General features: G+C 33.5%; 2 protein-coding genes across 2 annotated transcripts; one reads left to right on the forward strand and one right to left on the reverse strand.

The window, feature by feature from the left end:
• Positions 1-285: 285 nt before the first annotated feature.
• On the forward strand, positions 286-8,946 carry LOC134719590 (procathepsin L-like). Its single transcript, XM_063582583.1, has 8 exons — positions 286-418; positions 2,051-2,184; positions 4,145-4,250; positions 4,974-5,126; positions 5,805-5,928; positions 6,672-6,772; positions 7,748-8,019; positions 8,681-8,946. Exons 2-8 carry the CDS (start codon positions 2,051-2,053, stop codon positions 8,778-8,780), a joined length of 990 nt encoding a protein of 329 aa, XP_063438653.1. The 5' UTR covers positions 286-418; the 3' UTR covers positions 8,781-8,946.
• Positions 8,947-12,226: 3,280 nt separating this feature from the next.
• Positions 12,227-19,767, reverse strand: LOC134719591 (uncharacterized). Its single transcript, XM_063582584.1, has 3 exons — positions 19,648-19,767; positions 14,678-14,913; positions 12,227-12,749 (listed from the first exon to the last, which is right to left on the reverse strand). Exons 1-3 carry the CDS (start codon positions 19,694-19,696, stop codon positions 12,324-12,326), a joined length of 711 nt encoding a protein of 236 aa, XP_063438654.1. The 5' UTR covers positions 19,697-19,767; the 3' UTR covers positions 12,227-12,323.
• Between the last annotated feature and the right edge of the window lie 2,719 nt (positions 19,768-22,486).

Genomic DNA, 22,486 nt, shown 5'->3' on the forward strand with positions numbered 1-22,486 from the left:
CAAAAAAAGGTGACAGAGCAAAATTAGCAAAAGTTCATCTGACCCAACTCTAGCCTACAAAATAAAAAAACCTTATCAACGTGACGTGCATTGACTTAATCATATGATTTTGTTCATATGACACACATGTTCAGATAAAAATGTATTAAAAAAAAACGGTGAGCTAGCAATATTAGAAAAAAAGTCCATCTGATCTACCAAAGCGAGCGTACAAAATAAAAAAAAAGACCTAATCAACGTCACGTGCATTGACTTAATCATATGATTTTGATCATATAGGACATACATGTACATTATGTGATAACAAAAATTAAATATTTAAGAATTATAATCTAATCATTTAAGTGTACATCAACCGATGACTTTGATTTAAACACAAATTTAAACTGAAGGCTTGCTGTCATACACATATTGAAAGGTAAGCCAATTCATAATTGTGCTACCTAGGGGCAGATCTAGGATATATAAAAAAACAATGTAATTCAAGGTTATTAAATACTTACTGGCAAGGGGGGCTACTACCATGCAGGCGAAAACAATGGATAATTTAAAACACAAAAATCATATTTATCGCAAAAACCATGAGATTTTGTTTTATTTCTATCGATCGAAGGGCTACCTTGGATCCGCCAATGAAGTTGATAAACGATTAGGGAGCTATCATTTGTTTTTTTGAGGCAATGATTTGTCCTCAATTCGAATTCGTTTTTTTTTAATTGTTATCACTGTCATGATTTTTATTTTTCACTCTATTCAGTCCTGTCTTTTTATACATAAATTGTTATGCTGCCTTGTTTTGCCAAGTTGCTCAACCTGCCTATGTATTCATACATCCCACCCCTCATAAACATCAAATGGTAGCCCCCTTACATTATGATCATATTAAACAAAATTAGACTACATGTACCACAGACAAAATATCTTTGATCATAAATTTTGTGATCAGTGATATCTTATGTTCTAAAATATAATCAGATAAAATACATGTAAATGTATGTACTGCATGAACTGAGACGATGAAATCCATGACAAAAGTCATGAGAAAATTAACATGCACGTGACACAATATACAATATGTATCGCTTAAAAGATATTATCGTAGCGATTTTTGGTAAAAAAAAAAAAAAAAAAAAAATAATAGTGTTGTAAACACTGGATTTTTATCCCTTTATATCCTTTGTGACAATTTCAACAATCGATCAATTTATTATGATCAAAATAGATGTACAAATGTATGTCTGATTGATTCGAAACTACTAAATGGAGCCTACCATTTAATTTCAGGGGGGGGGGGGGGGCTGGGATGAAAGTAGTAGGTCCAGTAAGACCCCTATTTGGCCCCAAAATATAGCAGTTTTCCAAAATTGTTAAAATGTACACTTTTAGTTATTTATTGGACAGAAGAATGCTTCTGCTACATAAATCTACTGGCTGTTTTTGACAATACAATGCACATATATCGGGTACTAGCACCATTAAATTAAGTCACGCTAAATTACTGAAATCTTCGCAATTCTAGCATTTTAGTTAAATTCTAGACGGTTTTCGTGTAAAACGAGAGTGGCCGCATTCGTGATCATCCTTAATATTGAAATGCAAGTTGTATTTTATGATAATACATAATTCATATATAAAGGTTGAGGATGAACACGGATGCGGCCACTTTCATTTGAAAAAAAACATCTGAAAAGTTACATTTTTCGGCATATTTGATAGATTTTTCATACTTGAGCTTGAATCGGACCGTTTTTAATGGTCAAAAAGTGGCCAAATCTTTCGACAGATGAACCTGAAATTTGAGGCCAAAATCGGTCCTTACCGGACCTACTCCTTTAAAAAAAGGGCAGGACTGGAGTTTTCAGTGAGTTAACAAAAAAGGCAGTACGACAATTTATGTAAAACAAGTCGGAAGAAATTAATAGAATAAAAGGTATGACAGAGAATACAACTAAATAGATGCATGACACATTTTCATATGAAATAAAATGTTTATTATGCCACTTGTCCGAAGCATTTATTACTAAATGACTTTAACGGCCTATTTTTGCAGATGCAGTTGATACTATTTACCGTATTATCATATTTGACATGTCAGGTGACATCCAAACCAACAACAGATGCTGAATGGCAATTATATAAACAACAGTATACCAAAAATTATAATTCAATAGAAGACAAATACAGGTACGTGCAACAAGTAGATCTGGCCTTTGTTAGGCATGTATTATTTTAATTTTAGTTTCTTGTATACAATTTGGAAATTAGAATGGCGTTCATTATCACTGAACTAGTATATATTTGTTTAGGGGCCAGCTGAAGGACGCCTCTGTGTGTGGGAATTTCTCGTTACATTGAAGACCTGTTTGTGGCCTTCTGCTGTTGTTTTTTCTATGGTCGGGTTGTTGTGTCTTTCACACATTCCCAATTCCCAATTTCCATTCTCAATTTTATTGGTTGAATTGTTATTCGTTATTATAATAAAAATCAAGGAACACACACCATACTTAAAGCATTATTTTATATTCTATTTTAATAACACAAACCAAAAGACAATTTTATTAGGCAAAAAAACCCAACAAACCCCCCCCCCCCCCCCCCCAACATAATATATGAATTTCAATTGGATAACTACAAAGTTTGGGGAGGGGGAACTAGATAATACCAGTATTGAATAAGGAGGCGAGGTATGATTTCCAATAAGACAGTCGCTATTTTACATGATACGGTTTGCCCTCGGGACTATAGTAGCACTTTCAAGGGCTTATTGAAACACAATACTTTTGTTAAAGGTGGTTCCTTTTATTTCTGGACTAACTTCAGGAAATAACAAATATATATAAAAATACCCTCGCATGAGGTGCAAAGGCCTCCTGAATTATCTATATGGAATTTATTTCACATCATCCCAGGATTATTTAAAATATACCTGAATATAAAATAGAGAAAAAACTAATAACGAATATAGGTTCAAACTTAGAATTACATCAAGCAAATATCAATATGTCCACCAGTATATAGAAAAGTGATGACCAGCATAAAAGAACAAAAGAAATTAAGCGCCAAAATATAATGACCAATAGAAATAAAGAAAGTGTGCGGTCCACTGAAGCATAAAAAGAAAACCTTTGAAGTAAACTACAGTCAAACCAAAGTTACCCAAACCAGTAGAAAATGTATGTCAATAAGTCCAACTGTCAAATACGTAAATAAAATGAACAAAGCATATCTATAGACTAATCAACTAATTACAATCTGCAATTAATATACTATACCCTTAATTAATCAATACAAGTCATATAATATACAAATATAACACAATAAACTAAAAATAAAAATATACAAAATTACTGTAAAACCTATAAAATACAGTCTACCACAGGACAAAAGTACTAAGATGTGAAAATGTATATGTCACCGTGGAACTAAAGAGCAAACCGTATCATTTATTGTAAGTAAGCATAACAAAGGACCTCGAAACACTCAAACTAAGTACGGCCTTTAACAATGAGCAAAGCCCATACCGCATAGTCAGCTAAAAACTCTTTAAACTATCATGATCCCCATGTTCCTAAAGAACAAGGGACTTATCAATAACTGTTGAAAATTAATACTGATTTGGGACAATTCTAAATATAAATTACTATTTTTAAGTGTATCAAGCTTAATCTTTTAGTGTTAAGAATAAATATTATAATGATATTGTTAAAATCGTACTGTTGGTTTGTTCCTGATACATGTTTGTATCACATGCCAGATGTGGATCCATGATTTAAAACTAAACAGAATTTGTACAGGAACTGGTGAAATGTCTAGATTATCCATATAAATTAAGCTCCATAAGAGGGACCAGGAACGCTCCATATAAATTTGTCACTGTATCCTCATGTCTAAATATGTTCCAAATAATCATGACGTCTGCTGACTAGATATTGTATTCCATATATTTTGATTTATAAACTCGTAGTAAAGCGTTTGAAGTCTTCCAATGTGTAATAATTATTTGTACTACTAAGTAGGCTAAATCTGCGTTAAGCTGTTCGAGATATTTTCATGATTGCTACAATTAACCTGACTAGTGACAGCACAAGTGAATACAAGATGGCGTATTGTAGAATGGTTACCTTAAGATTTATTTTTATTTCAGACGCATAATTTGGGAAGACAATAACAAATACATCGAGAAACACAATGCTGAGGCTGCAGCAGATCTCCATACCTATACCATGGGACTTAATAGCTACAGTGATATGGTAAGGACCTGCCGCCAGTTTGAAAAACAAATTATGGACTTTTTAGCAAAACGAATTTCTACTTGTGTTATCGTATTTATATTTTTAAATTATATTTTGATACGGATGGTGGCATATTTGACAAGATTGAATTTACAACCACTTTTTATTTCTGTGATATTTTCACGTTTGAAGAACTATTCTTTTATTAAATGTTTACGTGTGAACTATTGTCCTAACTCCCATTGGAAACGTATTTTAAAAGCAGCCTGTACAAAAATCTGCATTAGTCGGGTTTTAATACAAATAACATATCATTCATCCCTAACACAAAATGCTTGGTGTCCCTAAAGAACTGATATATAAATATACAAAATTATTTTATAACATTGATGAAGTCTGACGAAACGATAATGATGAGTATGCATGCTGTTACTGTTACTGTTACTGGTAATGTCCTCCTCTCTCAGGAGCACTCCCAAAGGGATACATCAATTTAAAAGTATAGTCTAAGAAAAGATATTTACAACTTACGTTAAACTGTAGTTATCCCACCACCCTTGGTTGTTGCGTATACTGCAAGCATTATCCATGCACGAAAGTTGTTAAATTTTGAGAGTATATAAAGTATTTTCAAAGAATAAGTTTTGATACATTGAACGTTCATTTTTTCAATATTCAAAATATGCTAATAATCACAAGTTATAGTTTATATGATTTTAAAGTAGGTTTATTACTTTACAGAAACATGAGGAATTTGTAAAAACAATGACGGGTTTAAAAATATCGGCTAACCCAACACCGGGGAAACTGTTTGTACCAACAGTGGAGGCTGGACGACTACCTGACACAATGAACTGGACAGCATTAGGATATGTTACAGAAGTTGGAACCCAGGTATGTACATGTCCAAAACTAAAACCAAGGAAAGATTACCGGTAATTGTTAAACATGTTTCTCACTCACAGCGACAAAATCGAAAAGATGATCGAATTCTTTGGTACTTAATTTAAAATCGTTTAAAGTCATTCGAAATATGTGCAAATATTCATATTCAAATGCATAGAAAACTGCGTGTTAAAAATGAACTGTGTCGCATAAAAGGATTGTATTTCTGTTTCAAACTGTAAAATGTAGACTAAGGTCTGAATTGTCTAAGGTCTATAACAGTGGTGAATAAACTAAGGGAGCTACCATTTGATTTTTATGGGGGGGGGGGGGGGGGGGCAATTTTTTTTTATAGTTTATCCTGACTTTTTTTTACATAAATTGTCATCCTGACTTTTTTTTTTTTGCAAGTGTCTCATCCTGCCTTTTTTTTTTTAACTCAAAACTCCTGTCCTGCCTATTTTTTTTCAAATTTCATCCTAGCCCCCCCCCCCCCTAAAAATCAAATGGTAGCTCCCTAAACGAAAAATGTCAGAAAATTTGTAATTTTTTATTTATGATATTCTTTTTATACACCGTTTTATATATATTGTATAAAATTATTGTTTGATTGTATTGTTTGACCCTTATTGGTGTAATTTTGCAATAAAGATTTATATATTAATTATCACTTTATAAATTTTCAAGGGTCAATGTGGATCGTGCTGGGCCTTTTCTGTGATAGGAGCATTAGAAGGCCAGTGGTTTAGAGCTCATCAGAAATTAGTCCCATTGTCTGTACAGGATTTAATGGACTGCTCAACATCTGTCGGTAGGTCACAGTGATTTAAATGATTTTACTTGATTAGGCATACAATTTGTTTTAATATTATTTTTATTTTTTTAATTTAATTTTTTTTTTTTGGTGTGGTGTGGGGTGGGGGCTTTTATATCTGACTGTGCGGTGTAGGCGTTGCTTATGTTGATGGGCGTACGGTGACCAACAGTTGTTAATTTCTGTTTTATTTTGTCTCGTGTGAAGAGTTGTCTCATTGGCGGTTACACATCCACTTTTTTATAAATTGACACTGTGGATTCATTTATTAAACATTAGTCACTGTCGTTGGAGATGACTATTGCTCATTGTTGAAGGCTTTACGGTGACCTATAGTTGTTAATGTCTGTGTCATTTTGGTCTATTGTGAACAGTTGTCTCATTAGTAATCATACCACATCTTCTCTTTTATCTTTACATAGTTGAGTCTTCTTAACCGAGCTGCAATAAGGGCTGCAACAACAAGAGTACCGTGTATGCATATGTATGGTCTTGCTATCACAGATTACTGTACACATTGAAATGATTTTCCCTCCTTCAAACTCGTATAGGAATGGAATGTGTGCCGACTTTTCAAAAAACCAAGATATTAAATATCCACAAATATGCAAGTATTCCTAAAACCACAAAAATGGTATCCATGAAATTTTTTTTTTTTTTTAAAAACCTGAATGTATTTTTAATTTTTGACACGAGAAATGAAGAAAGAAAACATCTGAAATAAATAATGTTTTTTTTAGGTAATCAAGGCTGTGAAGGTGGATTTATAGATAAAAGCTACGAATTTATACGTAAACATCATGGAATTGACACGTGGAAATCCTATCCATATGTTGGCAAGGTATATCTCTCTTAAATCAAAGCACAAATAAAGTAAATATAAAAAAGAAGATGTGGTATGATTGCCAATGAGACAACTATCCACAAAAGACCAAAATGACACAAACATTAACAATTATAGGTCACCGTAGGGCCTTCAACAATGAGCAAAGCCCATACCGCATATAGTAAGCTATTAAAGGCCCCGATAAGACAATGTAAAACAATTCAAACGAGAAAACTAACGGCCTTATTCATGTAAAAAATGAAGGCTTTAAGAGTCTAGAAAAGGCTTTAAGATAAACTCATCATAGATACCAGGACTAAATTTTGTTTATACGCCAGAGGCGCGTTTCGTCTACAAAAGACTCATCAGTGACGCTCGAATCCTAAAAAGTTCAAAAGGCCAAATAAAGTACGAAGTTGAAGAGCATTGAGGGACAAAATTCCTAAAAGTTTTGCCAAATACAGCTAAGGTAATCTATGCCTGGGGTAGAAAAGCCTTAGTATTTCAAATAATTTCAAATTTTGTAAACAGAGAGTCATTCATATTATTAAAGGGACACTAACTGTCAAATTCATGTTCACTAATTTGACTCAAATTCTCATATTTGATACATACTAGAATATACACATTACAATAAATCTGAAATAAACGGTTAACACTGCTTTCTCCAGTGGTCTTCTCGCAATTAAGTTAGATGGCGATAATTTATTAGACTAAAATACACCCGAAATTCTGATAGATATTACTGAGGACGTAGTCCTCTAGATTCTTGAGTTACGACAGTGCATACATTTACACTGAAAAATACCGTTATAACAATCAAATTTTATTTTTTTCTCAGAAAGAAACATATTGTTTTAATAACGTAACGATTGGATCAACTTGCCGGGGGTATAAGAATTTGATAAATATGTCATATTTCTTCGATCCTTATAGTTCTAGGTACACCAATTCATGAATGAATACAATATGATTTTTTTTTTTTCTCAGAACGAAAAATGTCGTTTTAATAACGCCACGATTGGAGCAACTTGCCGAGGATACACCGACATTAAAAAGGGTAACGAAGATGACCTCTACGTGGCTGTTGGGTCAATTGGTCCAGTGGCTGTTGCTGTAGATGCTAATCAAGCCTCGTTTGGGATGTATAAGAGTGGAGTGTACGATGAACCTAAATGTTCGTCAACAATACTTTCTCATACATTACTGGTCACTGGTTATGGAACGTACAAAGGGAAAGAATATTGGCTAGCTAAGAACAGGTAGGTTGTCTGCTCTTTGGTCGGATTGTTGTCTTTTGAGAATTTCGACTTATTATATAGATATAGGAAGATGTGGTGTGAGTGCCAATGAGTATCCCCATTTCCATAATCAATTTTATTGTAGTCTGTTATATTGCTTTGCATATGTTTTAGACAGAAAGATATCTATATTTGTTAGATTGGTATGCCGTGTCTGATAATTCACTTGTCTTTTTTTATTTTATTTCCAAAAGTGTAAGGAAAGTGAGTAAATGAGTAACTTTCAAACAGATAAGTTTTACACCAATAAATATAAAAAGATGTGATATGAGTGCCAACGAGACAACTTTCAATGCATGCCTTGTTGCAATTATGTTTCAAATTATAAAAAAATATAGATCGAATCAAATATTTTTATCAACGATTCTTGCAACGTTTTACAGTTTTGTAAGTACATGTAATACTAATAGTTACCCTTACAATTTAAAAAAAAGTTATAGAGAATATAAAGAGGATTGTAACTTCTGTCATCAATTTTCGATTTTTTTTTCGAACACGATTATTTTTGAATCAATGGAAGTAGACATATTAAGAAAAAAATGCCATATATGTATAAAATACATAGGCAGATACTAAATGTTATGTCAATGTTTTAAAAATTTATTTCTGTTTTTATTTTCAGTTGGGGCACCTCCTGGGGAATGAATGGTTACATTATGATGTCAAGAAATAAGAAAAATCAGTGTGGTATAGCAAGCCTGGCCAGTTACCCAATGGTATAGTAAGCCTGGCCAGTTATCCAATGGTTTAGTGAGCCTGGCCAGTTATCCAATGGTTTAGTGAGCCTGGCCAGTTATCCAATGGTTTAATGACTTTCAAAAGATTCTCAACACTTGTATTTAGATTAGAACGGACAAACAAAAAAAATAGAACTGAATGAAAATTAACTGCGACATAATAAACATATATTTCCAAAATAAACTACGCTTTATTATTTTTTGTATTGAATTTGAATCAATTACGAGTATATACAGTTATAGAGGAAAATACTTATGATTGACTAGATCATTGGTTTTATTAGATATAAGTGGGTTGATACTCCAGAAAATCTTCTAAAATACCCATAACTAAAACCCTTTCAGATCAAGTCATCTCCGATTTGAAGAAAACAAATTAAATGAAAGACTTCAAAGTGGATTCAAATATTAACGCGACATCTTGATTTTTTATGGCCAACCTAGAGGTATTATGCTTTTCGGTCAGTGTGTCTAGATCTGTTAGTCCGTCTGTCCCGCTCTTGTTTCAATTTTTTTGGTCAATATAGTTTTTGATGGGAGTTGAAGTCCAATAAACTTGAAGATGAAAACACAGGTTTCTCATGATATAAACGATCTTTCTAAATTTAATGCCAAATTCGAGTTTTGACCCCAATTTCACGGTTCATACATCATAAGAATGAAAGCGGGAGTGGAGCATCAGTTTACTATGGACACATTCTAGTTCTACTGTGAAATCTAGTGCAGTTCTTGTTTAGAATAGAAATGATACTTCTCTCCCTGTATACCTTTGGGGTTTGCGTCATGCAGGTGATATGGCTTACTTAATTATTTTTATTATAATTATCGACTTCACGCAAATTGAAGTGTTGTCTTAGTTAAGTAATAAACCTACAAAGTTATTTCGAAAAATATTACAATTAGAATACGTAAAGGCTTTCACATTCCATTGAAGCCTTTACATATTGTTTGCTTAAGAATTGTCTATAAAATTGAGAACGTAAATGAGGAATATGTCAAAGAGACAAATAAGCCGAACACAGCAGAACGCCACCGATGGGAATAGAAGAACAAAAGAAAATACCACCCTTTAACTAGCGCCCAATAAAAAGTGCACTAAATAAGTGAAAATGATCGTCATACTAAACTCCAAAACATATAAATTAACTATAATTTAAAATCATACAGGACTAAGAAAAACCAGAGGCTCTCGACTTAGGACAGGCGCAAGCATGCGGCGTCGTATAACATTTTCAGTGAGATCTCAACCTCCTCCTTTTTACATACAGCAATGTAGAAAAAAGATAAACACACATCAATAACTAGTACTGTATCTAATAGCTAGAGACATGTTTGTTCTGTCAAAGATGTCAAATCACCACTGTCATCAAATTGCTATCATTATCACCTTAAATTCAACTCCCTCAAAGCAAAGTATACCTTTATAATATATATAGTTATATGGGTTTGGCTATTATATCATGCAAGTCCTTTTCTGGTAGTATAGCTTGTCAACTTGGTTGTTTCTAATACATCATTGGTTTTCGATTACTAGTACTCGGTTTTGGGCGTTTATGATAATTAAAAGGTTAATTCAGGAAAGTGCTTCGAACTCATGACATTTAAATGCTTTTGGTGTGGCATGGCTTTATTTGCACACAGATCCAAAGATGATTACCACGTGACATTTATACCCCATTCAGTTAACTTTTGGCGATTATAATCTAACTAAACTATGATAGTTCTCTGATTTGGTTATACTTATATGAACTACACGAGCACGCGTGTTATCATGGATCAGAAATTTGATCAGATTAAAGCGGTTACGACTGCTTTTCTCTAATAATCATTCTTTTTATTATATTGAGACGTACAGATTATTTTGGTTTTTAACTGTTTCAATAAAAATGAGAAAAGAAATAGGGAAAATATCAAAGAGACAGCAACCCAACCAAAAAGCAAAAGAACAACAACAACAGCCGGAGGCCACCAATGGGTCTTCAAGTATATATATTACGGATTGAAATGAAAACAAGGTTCTTTAATGCAATAGTTGTCACTGTAATAAATTAGTTAAATGTATTACTATTTTATATAGAAAGAAGTTTCAACAATTTTATCTGGGCGTCACTGATTAGTCTTATGTAAACGGAATGCGTGTCTGGCGTATTAAAAAAACTATATACACCATTGGGTCGATGCCACTGCTGGTCATTTTTTAAAATTCATTTTAACAAAACTTTGATTTTTTTTTTTTTTTTTTTTTTTATCCCAGGCATAGATTACCTTAACCATATTTTACACAGCTTTTTGGAATTTTGGGTCCTCTATGCTCTTCAGTTTTTTACTTGTCTGAGTTTATAACTATTTTGATCTGGGCGTCACTGATGATTTTAAGTAGACGAAACCGCGCGTCTGGCGTATCAAATTATAATTCTGGTACCTTTGATAACTATACACACCATTTGGTCAATGCTGGTGGTCGTTTCGTCCCGAGGGTATCACCATCCCAGTAGTCAGCACTTTGGTGTTGACTTGGATATCAATAATAGGGTCATTTTTTCAAATATCTTTTAAACAAAACTTTGAATTAAAAAAAAACCAACTAAGGATTTGTTTTTATCCCATGCATAAATTACCTTTGCCGTATTTGACACAACTTTTTGGAATTTTGGGTCCTCAATGCTCTTCAGTTTTGTACTTGAATGAGTTTATAACTATTTTGATCTGGGCGTCACTGAAGATTTGTATGTAGACGAAACCGCGCGTCTGGCGTATCAAATTATAATCCTGGTACCTACTATATACACCATTGGGTCGATGCCACTGCTGGTGGACGTTTCGTCCCCGAGTGTATCACCAGCTTAGTAGTCCGCACTTCAGTACTAGTCTTGACATGAATATCATTTGTATGGTCTTTTTTCAAAAATAAATTTCCTGTTTTACTTTGGGTTTTTTTCGGGAAAAAATGATTTTCTTATCCTAGTCATAGATTACCTTAACCGTATTTGACACAACATTTTGGAATTTTGAGTCTTCAATGCACTTCAAACTTGTACTTGTTTGGTTGTATAGGTTTTTGATCTGAGCTTCACTGATGAGTCGTATGCACATGAAGATGAAACGCGCGTCTACAATATTTAATTATAATCCTGGTACCTTTCGTTACTATTATCTTCAGTACTGTAGTAATTATAGGGCAATATGTGAAATAATTCAAATATGTTTTCTAAGTTTTAGTATTTAATATTTTAATACAACACAAACGTGTAACACCAGCACATTGTTTGCTGTTTTGTAAGCACGTTCAAATACAAACGCTTTCCTATAGTATTTGATATTTTCTATATACGACAATGTGGAAGAAATGGTGTTCTTTATTTCTGTATTCTATAAATTTATAAGCCATATTTTCTTTATTTGTTTTATATTGTTTGCCAATTATGCTCCAACTTTTTCATATTTTGGCTTATTCTTCTCCATTTTTACCACTATTATCGTTTACGTAAACCATATAACATATGTCACACTATACAAAATTTCTAATAATCAAAATGGACCAGAGTCGTTTCTACTTGATTTGTTGGTTGTAAATTGCTTCGGTCGAATAGATTTATGAGATGTATCAAAAGTGGTTCCACGGACACAAACCTTTATCTCGGACCTAGCACTTGTCCCCATGGTTGCGAGAACGTCATACTTTCCATCAGAAGATACAACCTTACACTCTTTGCATGCCTTGCCATTCTGGTAAACTTCCTTCGTAAAAGTTATTTCATTGTCACTCTTTTCATGCATCATTTTTCTGAACCACTTATCATCATGGACATCGCAGGCAGTGTTTGTTATTCCAACGGCTAGGGCATTTGAAGTAAAGTATGGGATTGTCCATGCCATAACAACACGTCTGGTTTTAAGTTTCCACGATATCAGCCCGCTGCATCCTCTTATACCAATACTGCTTTTATGACTGACCTAAGGAATTAGAAATAATGACATGTTTGAAAAGGCAAAAAAAAAAATACATCATTAGGTCAATGTCAGAATAGTATGAAGCATAAAAGCTAACGCATACTTAAAATTACTATCGTCAAGTGGTGTTGACCTCAATTGTTACCACGCTATACTTTATTGTAGTTTTTAACATGGGTAGGCATTATGTTCGTGAATTTATTTGCCCAAGCGACAACAAGGGCTAAAAAGGCACGAATATAATGCATACCCACGTTAAATCTACAATATAGTATAGCTTGTGTCAATTATTTCGATTCTGAATAGGACATTTAGATAATGTCTATGTCGGATGTGTATAAGTGTAGGGCGTTTGTGTAGGCTCTTTCATGAAGCTACCTTTTTTCTTTGTAAACAAGCAAACGACTGGCAATATTATTTTTCAGAGGGAGGACTTTTGAAACGCCAACATGAACGGTTTTCGAATCCAGGTCAAATATGTCAATTTCAAATTGTAACACAATATAGTAATGATAAATTAATTCGAAACAACATGCAAGGGCGGATCCAGCCGTTTTGAAAAGGAGTATTCTAACATAGGACAAAAAGGGGGGATACAACTACATGTCCCTATTCAAATGCATTGATCGTCCAAAGAAAAGAGGGGTTCCAACCCCCGGAATCCCCTCCCCAAATCCGCCACTAATGTGCATCATTAAAGAGTTTTGAAGTTATTCTAGTTAATAAAATTATAAATAAAATGCATGCCAATTTGATAAAATTAATTATTCTGCAGTACTCATATACGCATGTGCAGATATTGTTCTTTTTATTTAGAGCATGGGTTTATTCACAAAGCGACAGAAGCACGTCATATAAGAATTTCAACTGCCGAGGACAAGACACAGTATGTGTAGATGATGAAAGTTTTTATCGATATTGCCTGGATAAACAGCCCTCGCACGGTCGACTGATTGTTTTGTATTTATTTGAAATTTGACAGCAATGGTTTTTATTCTGCCTTGTCACCGTGTATCATCGTACAGCGGATATAGGCACTAACCAAGCGGGTGTGAGCGATTTTGATCTTACACGGTCACGGACATCTTTGCTTTGTTCACATAATATCAATGTGTACCTCAATCTAAACATAATTGCTGTTTTAAGAAATGATTTGGTCGTAGGTTGATGATTAGAGATGTCTCAGTGTTTTCCCCAAGACAAGTTGGATAACTAAAACATAGTAAAAGCATGTGCAAATACTTGTCAAAGGAGTTGGCCCTCGTCTCATCCGATATAATTCTATATTCATTGCAACTTTTTTCTGATAGAAGGTAAATGTGTGAGTGTAATAAGTATAGCAGTTTCAATAATTGGCGTTAAAATCTTTCATACATTTGTTATTTTTCTATATTTTATCCACAAAGAAGCGTTGTGTACGGTGTTTAGCTGACCACATAAATCCTTATGTACGGTGCATAATCAAGTTTTTGTACACCGTACACAAAAAACTTTATTTTCATACTCGTTTATTACCCAAAAAATTTCAAGGAATGAGTAATCACAGGTGGGGTTATGCTTGGTAACCATTACTTTTGCCCTGTATTAGATTTCTTTCAGATAACACATGTAAATGTCTCAACAACTGTATCGAAATTGAAAGTATTTGCGCATGTACAAGTTAAAATTGTTCTTATTAGAATATTAAAGTTGTGTTATGAATAGTAAAAAATCGATGCGAAAATTATATGGGAGCAGGAATTTCAAATGTTGAGAAATGTACATTGAATATTAATAAAGGAAAACAAAGATTTTCGTTACCGTGCAAGATTAAAATCGATCATGTCCGCTTGGTTGGTACTTATATCCGGTGTACTAATGGTACACGGTGCTAGTGTAATTTCGGCTTTTTTTAAACTATAAAAGGGATTGTGTTGAATAATTGATCTTACCACTGCTTGAATAGTTCCTGATGGTATAGATGTTGGTGGTATTGACAGCATGCCTGTAAATGATGTGTAGTGAGGAGAAGGTAACTCAGTGTTGGTCCAATTTTGTATTGCAATCCCGCATGTTAGAACTGTGTTGGATCTCATCAGATTTTGCAGATCTGGTCCTCCCTTAAATGTATCTCCCAAAATCATCGCCTTTCGCATAGTTGGTTCAAATTTACCCCAATCAACACGACCTGAAAAGCAAAATTAATGTCACGTTTCAAGTATTTTGATTTGTTTTCGACCTCCGAGTCTAATTGTTCTTTTGGTGTCTTATGTCTCGATTTTAAAATGTTTCCTTTTCTTGCAAAAATATAGACACGTACAGTACATTGAGGAATTCTTGCACAGTTGAAAATAATGTTTCCAATATCTTTTTGCGAAAGCATAGTTATGACAGTCAATAAGAACTGCACACACTTTAAGAGAATCGTGTAGCAGTCATTGGTTCTCGTGTATGGCCGAGTAGAGATCGAAGAGTGGTCCAATGTGATCGCGAAGGGATCGGGTAATGGTCGAGTTGGTCTGGGATAATATAAATGTTCCGGACCATATGAGTATTTGGACCATACGCGTATGGTCATGACCATATGGGTATATACTCATATGGTCCGACCATACGCGTATGGTCGGGGTAATTAACACTCTGTTACAGTTTACTTTTCATACTTCTAAACTCTTCATATGGTATGACCGTTCATTCAAAATACGCTATCATAAAGGTAATTTTATCATTATATTATAATAAAAAGATAAAGCTAAATAATAATAAAAAGTTTCACATAGTTACTTAATTTTACTTAATTGTCAAATTTAAAGTAAATACATTTTATACCGATGGTCATTACCGATTTGTTATTACGAGTAATGGCAATATGTCGACTTAAAAATTAAATTCCAAAAATTTCTTAATGAACTGTTACATAAGAAGTCACTGGAAAGTAGCATACTATTAATTTATTTAAGTTGTGTTGTGAAGATGGTGTATTGCAGTCATTTTACGATATTTGAGATCTAGAGCTTTTTAAAAACACCGTAGACATCAGAATTGCCAAAGACCTCGGTATCACTGAACGCAGCTGCAAAAAAGGCTTGTTTTTCACTCGCAAACAAAATGTGTAAATGAAAAAGAACGTGCACAAATTTCTTCCAAATGCAAAAAAGCTATGATACCGTGTGGAAGTGAATGTCATCCAAACCTAAATGCAGGAATGTAACTAGCGATGAAAACTAACTATGGCATCAATATTAAATTTTACGTATTTTTTTTTATTATAAAATTACAAAAATTGTCATGTTTTAAACCATCACTGTTTTTCTAGATAAAGTTTTTGTATTATTGAAACGTTTATAATGTAATTTGAAAAAAATATATATACCTATATGGTCCAAATACTCATATGGTCCGGCCCGTTAATAACCAAACGAGTATTATACTCATATGGTCCGACCATACGCGTACGGTCGGACCATACGCGTATGGTCGGACCATACGCGTATGGTCGGACCATATGAGTATACGCATATGGTCATGACCATACGCGTATGGTCCAAATACTCATATGGTCCGGAACATAAATATACAAATTGCAGTGGTCTGGAAAAGATCGGGCTTAGGTCGAGTTAATCTGAAATTAATCGGACATTATAGTCGAGCAAAATTCGAAGTGATCGAGTACTGATTGATAAGTTTTTTTGTATTGCGACCAAACGCAATCACTACATGATGATCCTTTCCCAATCATTTCGACCGGTACTCGACGAATTCTCGATCTCTTCTCGAGTGACTTGCTTTTTCGATCACGATGGGTAGACTGTCCCGAACATTATAGTTGATTGAGTCAGACCGGTCTCCCGATCACGTAATTTGTCTTGATCGGACTTGATCGAGTTGATCTGATCGACAGATCATAGTAAACAAGAAAACATAGTACAGGCGATTCATATTATTATACTAGACAGTGCTAAGACATCAACGTTTTTGAGATTAACTTCATCAGGAACTCTTTAACCAAAAATTTAAAAGCCGGTGATGTAAATTACGTTAAAAGGATGTTGAAAAATTGAAAACAACACGTTTAATAATTTCATGCGTTCGAAGCGCTTTTCTGGATTTACATTCATCAGGAACGCGCAAAGCCAAACATTTGAAATCCAAAGATATATAAGTATCGAAACCGTCGAAGAGCTTTATAACAAAAATCCCGAAAATAGATAGCAAAATTCATCGAAAGTCAACTTTGCTTGAGGCAGTTGAAATCTTAGGCCGTGTTCACATTGACCTAAACTCGGTGTTGTGTTAGTGTACCTCACACATAAACTAAACATAATTACGTTCCCATTGATAAAACTCAATGTCTACATGTAGTTTAAATCATGTTTTGTCTACATGCAGTCGATAGTCGATGTAGGCCTTGTGTAGGTTAAGTGTACACAAAACTAGGCATTTAGAACTGTAATTTTCCCATGTATTTAAAAAAAGAAACGAATTTTAAATAAAATTGATACTTATAACACTTATTAATAAAGTTATTTACAGAAATATTTGTCCAAACTTGATATATTTATTTGTTATAAAAACACTTTATGTAGCATTACCAAACCCTTATCAAGACTCATCCATCGGTTCATCATTGCCGAACACATAATTTGTATGAAAAGGGACCCGACTGGACGTACACACTGGCAGAAATATTTGCCACTGGTCTTTACTCAAATAACGATTCATTCATAAATGTAAAACTGAAAAAAGTGATGTTAAATTTTTGTTTGTGTAGTATCTCAGATCCGTTAAAATACTATTAGAATTAAAAAAAAAAAAAAACAATTACCCCCTCCCTTTGCCAAATACTCCTTAGAGAAAAAAAATACTATTTGAAACAAACGGAAAGATAGAAAGGTAGTGATCCTTTTTAAAACACTGCATTTTTTTTTCTTTGTCTGTAAGCACGCTGATGCAGCCTACTTTTTTCAATGTGTAATTGAGACATCTTTAAACTTCTGCAAATCATCCAAAATGACTTTCTGAAAGGAGTAACCACTTTACTTCAGAAAAAAAGGGGGGTCCGAATTTTTTCTCGCGCGAAATTTTATATATTTTTTTTTCGATGGTATCAATTTAAAATTTAATATTTAACACTATAGTGTATTAGGAAACTATTGATTAAAAATATTTGTTCGTTCTATTCATCTGTTTCACCCGATATTTTTTTTAATCAAATTGTAGAAATATTCATCTACCTTTTTTTAAAGTCAAATGGTCGTTCACTTACTGCTAGAACAGTTGTTTGTAAAGTTGAATTCGGATCTACGTAATCAACATTTAAACGACATAAAGTTTACAAATGTGAACAAATCTTATGTACAGGTTACTAAACAAGGTGTATAGATCTGAACAAATTTCATGTGAAACTAGTGTGCATTACAATAAACTAAATGTAAACATGTTTACTGTACACGGCCTTAGTTTCTTAATAACTTCAAAATTTATAAACGGACAATTTTAGAAAAGTTTGTTAAATAATGTCAGTACCAAAGTACTAGTATTTGTTCAGTAAAATGTGTTCTATAGGAGTTTATCATGTTACATTTGATAGTAAACAGTGTACACACACTGATATGAATTGTATTAATAATATATACATTGTAGTTTACTTACATAAGCAGTGGTTAACTAACATTTATCAGTTTTCATTGACACTTAAACAGAAAAAAAAACATAGTACAGGCGATTCATAGTACTACATGTATACTTGACAGTGCTAAGACATCAACTTGATGGAAAAATTAAAGACGCAATAAAGAGTTCGATAAAACAGTTTCTGAAAGTGTTACTGTATCTATAGAAAATTTGAGATAATGACAATTTTACTGTTTAATCATAACAAATTTATCTTTTTAGAACAGATACAAGTATATTATAATTATCTTTAAAATTTGAATCATATTGAATGTCGTACACATTCTTGTAAGCATTTCAAACTTTTTTATTGACTTACTGTTGGTTATGTAACGTCACATAGTTAAATAAAATAACGAATTTATAACATGCATTTTTACAGTTCGACATGTTCAACAACAAGTTTCCTTTACTTGTGTAAGGAAAGGAATATAAAATACCTAGCTGTTTATAAATACTAATTTTGGGAAAATATTATTTTTTAAAATAAATACTAGTAATCATTCGCTTTCTTTTACATTTGAAGTTTGCAATTAATAATAAACATCCCATGTCCTCAGAAGTGCATGTAATCTAATTAAAATTAAATCCTTTAATTGCTCCTGTTCTGATATGTTGCGCATCAAGCCTTGATGCGCGACATATCAGAACTGGAGCAATTAAAGGATTTAATTTTAATTAGATTGAAGTGCATGTAAAGCCAGAAATGTTCCTTCTAATTTTCGTTGTTTTTGTCGAAAAAAGTTTGGGTTATGCATCCATGCAACTTAGAACAAAGAGATGTGGTAAGACATCTAATAGCCAACTATCAACCAGAGTTTACATGCATATGAAGTGGATATAAGCAATGCAAAGCTATGTATGTAAAATTGCGAATGGAAATGGGGAATGTGCCAAAGAGACAACAACCCGAACATAGATGATAGAGCAGACAACAGCAGAAGGTCACCAACAGTTCTTCAATGTACCCGGAGATTTATCGCGTTTAAAAGGGAATACTGTAAAGTTGGGTGTAGGTGTGTTACAGGACAACATGGTAAACTATAAATCAATAGCAGTTGGTTCCATGTATGTTATACAAAATCATTTCTTCCCAAACTAAAAAAAAGAGTTGGTTCCATGTATGTTATCAAAACACATTTCTTCCCAAACTGAAAAAAGAGTTGGTTCCATGTATGTTATCAAAACACATTTCTTCCCAAACTGAAAAAAAAATACCACAAAACAATAAATGAAATGTCATCTTTACCCTTATCATTTTCTAATTCTTGACAGCTACTGTCGACATCCTTTTCCATGATGTTTCTTGTGTTTTAATTCCTTAATATTTGTGTTATGAATAAACAAACACGTCCTACTATAACATAAGTTTGATGATTGTTCATCTCGTAAGCTTGATAACAGTTATATATATGTACATAAGGTATATAACTGATATGATTTTGTAAGTTTAATTTAACTATGTTAAAACATAACTTTAATATCTAGGAATGGAAAGTATTTACAATTGTTTAGAAATAAACATAACCTTAAAGAACATTAATTTAACCTAGAATAGTAACTTATGATTAAACCTAATTAATTAAAAATAGAATTTGTATCTTTAATTTGGGTTTCTAATTACATTTACCATGCCATAGTATTTTAACGTTAACAATTTGCCATGTGTAAAGCAGCATTTTAGATGGTACTATATTTAACAAATTCGTTGTTCCAAAATCTCAAGTCTAACACGGTCAGTCTCATTATTTGTGCGCCAAATATGTAATTCCGTCATTGATCAGCTTTCCATTGATTAGAACGAGTATACCAATTACAACGTTTCAATATACACTTTTGTAAATAATAGTCGTTTTATGTATACTGATGTTTACCTTGGGCATTTCAGTTCTAATGGTCGCTTTCTGCAATATGAATAATCCTGGACTTCCAATTGGAAGTTTATCATTTGGTGTCGACACTGTTCTTACAGTTGAAGACCGTATGTTGATATTTTGATTCTTCTATTAAACACGACAATTAACACACAATAGTTAGAATAAATCATACGAAAATACCACATAATATGTAACACGAAGAAACGTGTGAATCCCCTTAAAGGGACACTAGCAGTGAAATTCATGTTAACCAATTTGACTCAAATTATATTTTAATTTCTGACAAATTGAATGTATTCAAACATTTTCCCACATTATAAGAAGTATAAAATAAACAATTAACAGGACATGGGCTCGAGAATATTTAAACTCGTGTGTATTGTAGTCTAAACGCCATAAACTACAGAGGAGTCAAATAAGCGATATAAAGACAATTAAAATATTGATATAAATAGAAACAAACTCGTGTCTTTAGATTTTTATATGAAAAATATTGAGAATTGAAATGGGGAATAGGAAATAAACATAGACTATAAAACAGACAACAACAAAAGGTCACCAACAGGTCTTCAATGCAGCGAGAAATGCCAGCACTCGGAGGCGTCCTTCAGCTGGCCCCTAAACATATACATAAACTAGTTCAATGATAATGAACGTCATTCTAAACTCCAAGGTGTACACAAGAAACAACAACAAAAACAAGACAAGACAAGCAAAGGCTAGAGGCTCCTGACTGGGGACAGGCGCAAAAATGCGGCGGGGTTAAACATGTTTCTTGGATCACAACCCTCCCCTTATACTTCTAGTCATTGCAGAAAAGTATGTCTGTTTAATTCCATATTATAAATATTATAGGGTTATTGCATGAATATTGGGGAATATTGTCTCGAGTAGAATTTTATATTGCACGAGCTTGCGAGTGCAATATATGTTCTACGAGGGACAATATTCCCCAATATTCATGCAATAACCCTTTTATTGTATAGCAATATAATATTTGAAAGTAAAAAATGGTTTAAAATAAGATTTTGTCGTTGATGACGTCATAAATATCGAAGATTTATTGCACTAGTGCAATATTAGAATTTATTGCACGCTAACTTTTGGTTACGTTCTGTGGGAAATATTATATTGCTATACAATAAGTACCGATTATCAGGTTATCAGCATGTTGATATCGTAAAATATCAGCTGCGAGACATGATATGAAGCTTTTTGTCGAGTGAGCGTAGCGAACGAGATCAAAAAGCCTTCATATAATGCCAAGCAGCTGATATTTTACAATATCAATATGCAGATAATCTGATAATCGATTTATCGGGCTATATTTGCGTGTTTCGGAAGTGTTTTCTTTGTTTCGCCAGCACACATGCAAAAGATGACTTGATAAGTTCGGGTCAAAGTTATTAACGTCGGTTCAAACATTATGACGTCGATGATAAGTCCGGGTCAAAGTTATTAAGGCCAGGTCAACGTATTTGACGTCACAAAGACATGATACGGAATAATATTAAGAGCTGAACAGAGTGATATAGACAGAGGGACGACCGATAAATGTATATATTTATCATCATTCTAGCTGTATAAGAATAATATTTTGTGAATCAAATCAATTAATCACATGATTTACATTTGTTTCACTCTCAATGTTGACATTCTTTTCCTTTAAATAACTCAACAAGCACAATACATTGCTTCATCCATCTGTAGCTAATGCGGGGTTCACACATTGCCGATTATTGCTCCCGTTTGAGATCAGACAACAATACGACACGAAAGGTGGAAAAGTCGGATAAATATCCTCAATTTTCTGGAATGTCCTATCATTGTTTGAACGCAGTCGTTTTAGTTCGTAACAGATTCTTACGGGTCGGGAGGGTTCCGAATAGTTCGGCAAAGCACCCCGACAGTTAGGTGAGTCCCGTAACATTCGGGGCAACTCAGCCGATTTTGTCTAGTCGGATTACAATCGTGGCTACGTCGTGACAGATTCTGCTGTATCGGATCGAATTCCGAACAATGTCTTGTGTATTCTGGACGGTGTCCTGTGGAACGGGAATGATCTGGAGTAATTTTACATAGCTGTTTTTCTGCCGATTGAGTCCAGATAGCATCCAGATCTTGCCGATTGCGAACCGCTTTTTGCCGAAACCGTTCCGTTATTAATACGAAATTCGTCAATGATACCCACGTCAGAGTCCCGACAATTAC

The sequence above is a fragment of the Mytilus trossulus genome, chromosome 5, assembly GCF_036588685.1.
Source record: "Mytilus trossulus isolate FHL-02 chromosome 5, PNRI_Mtr1.1.1.hap1, whole genome shotgun sequence".
Lineage (NCBI taxonomy): Eukaryota > Metazoa > Mollusca > Bivalvia > Mytilida > Mytilidae > Mytilus > Mytilus trossulus.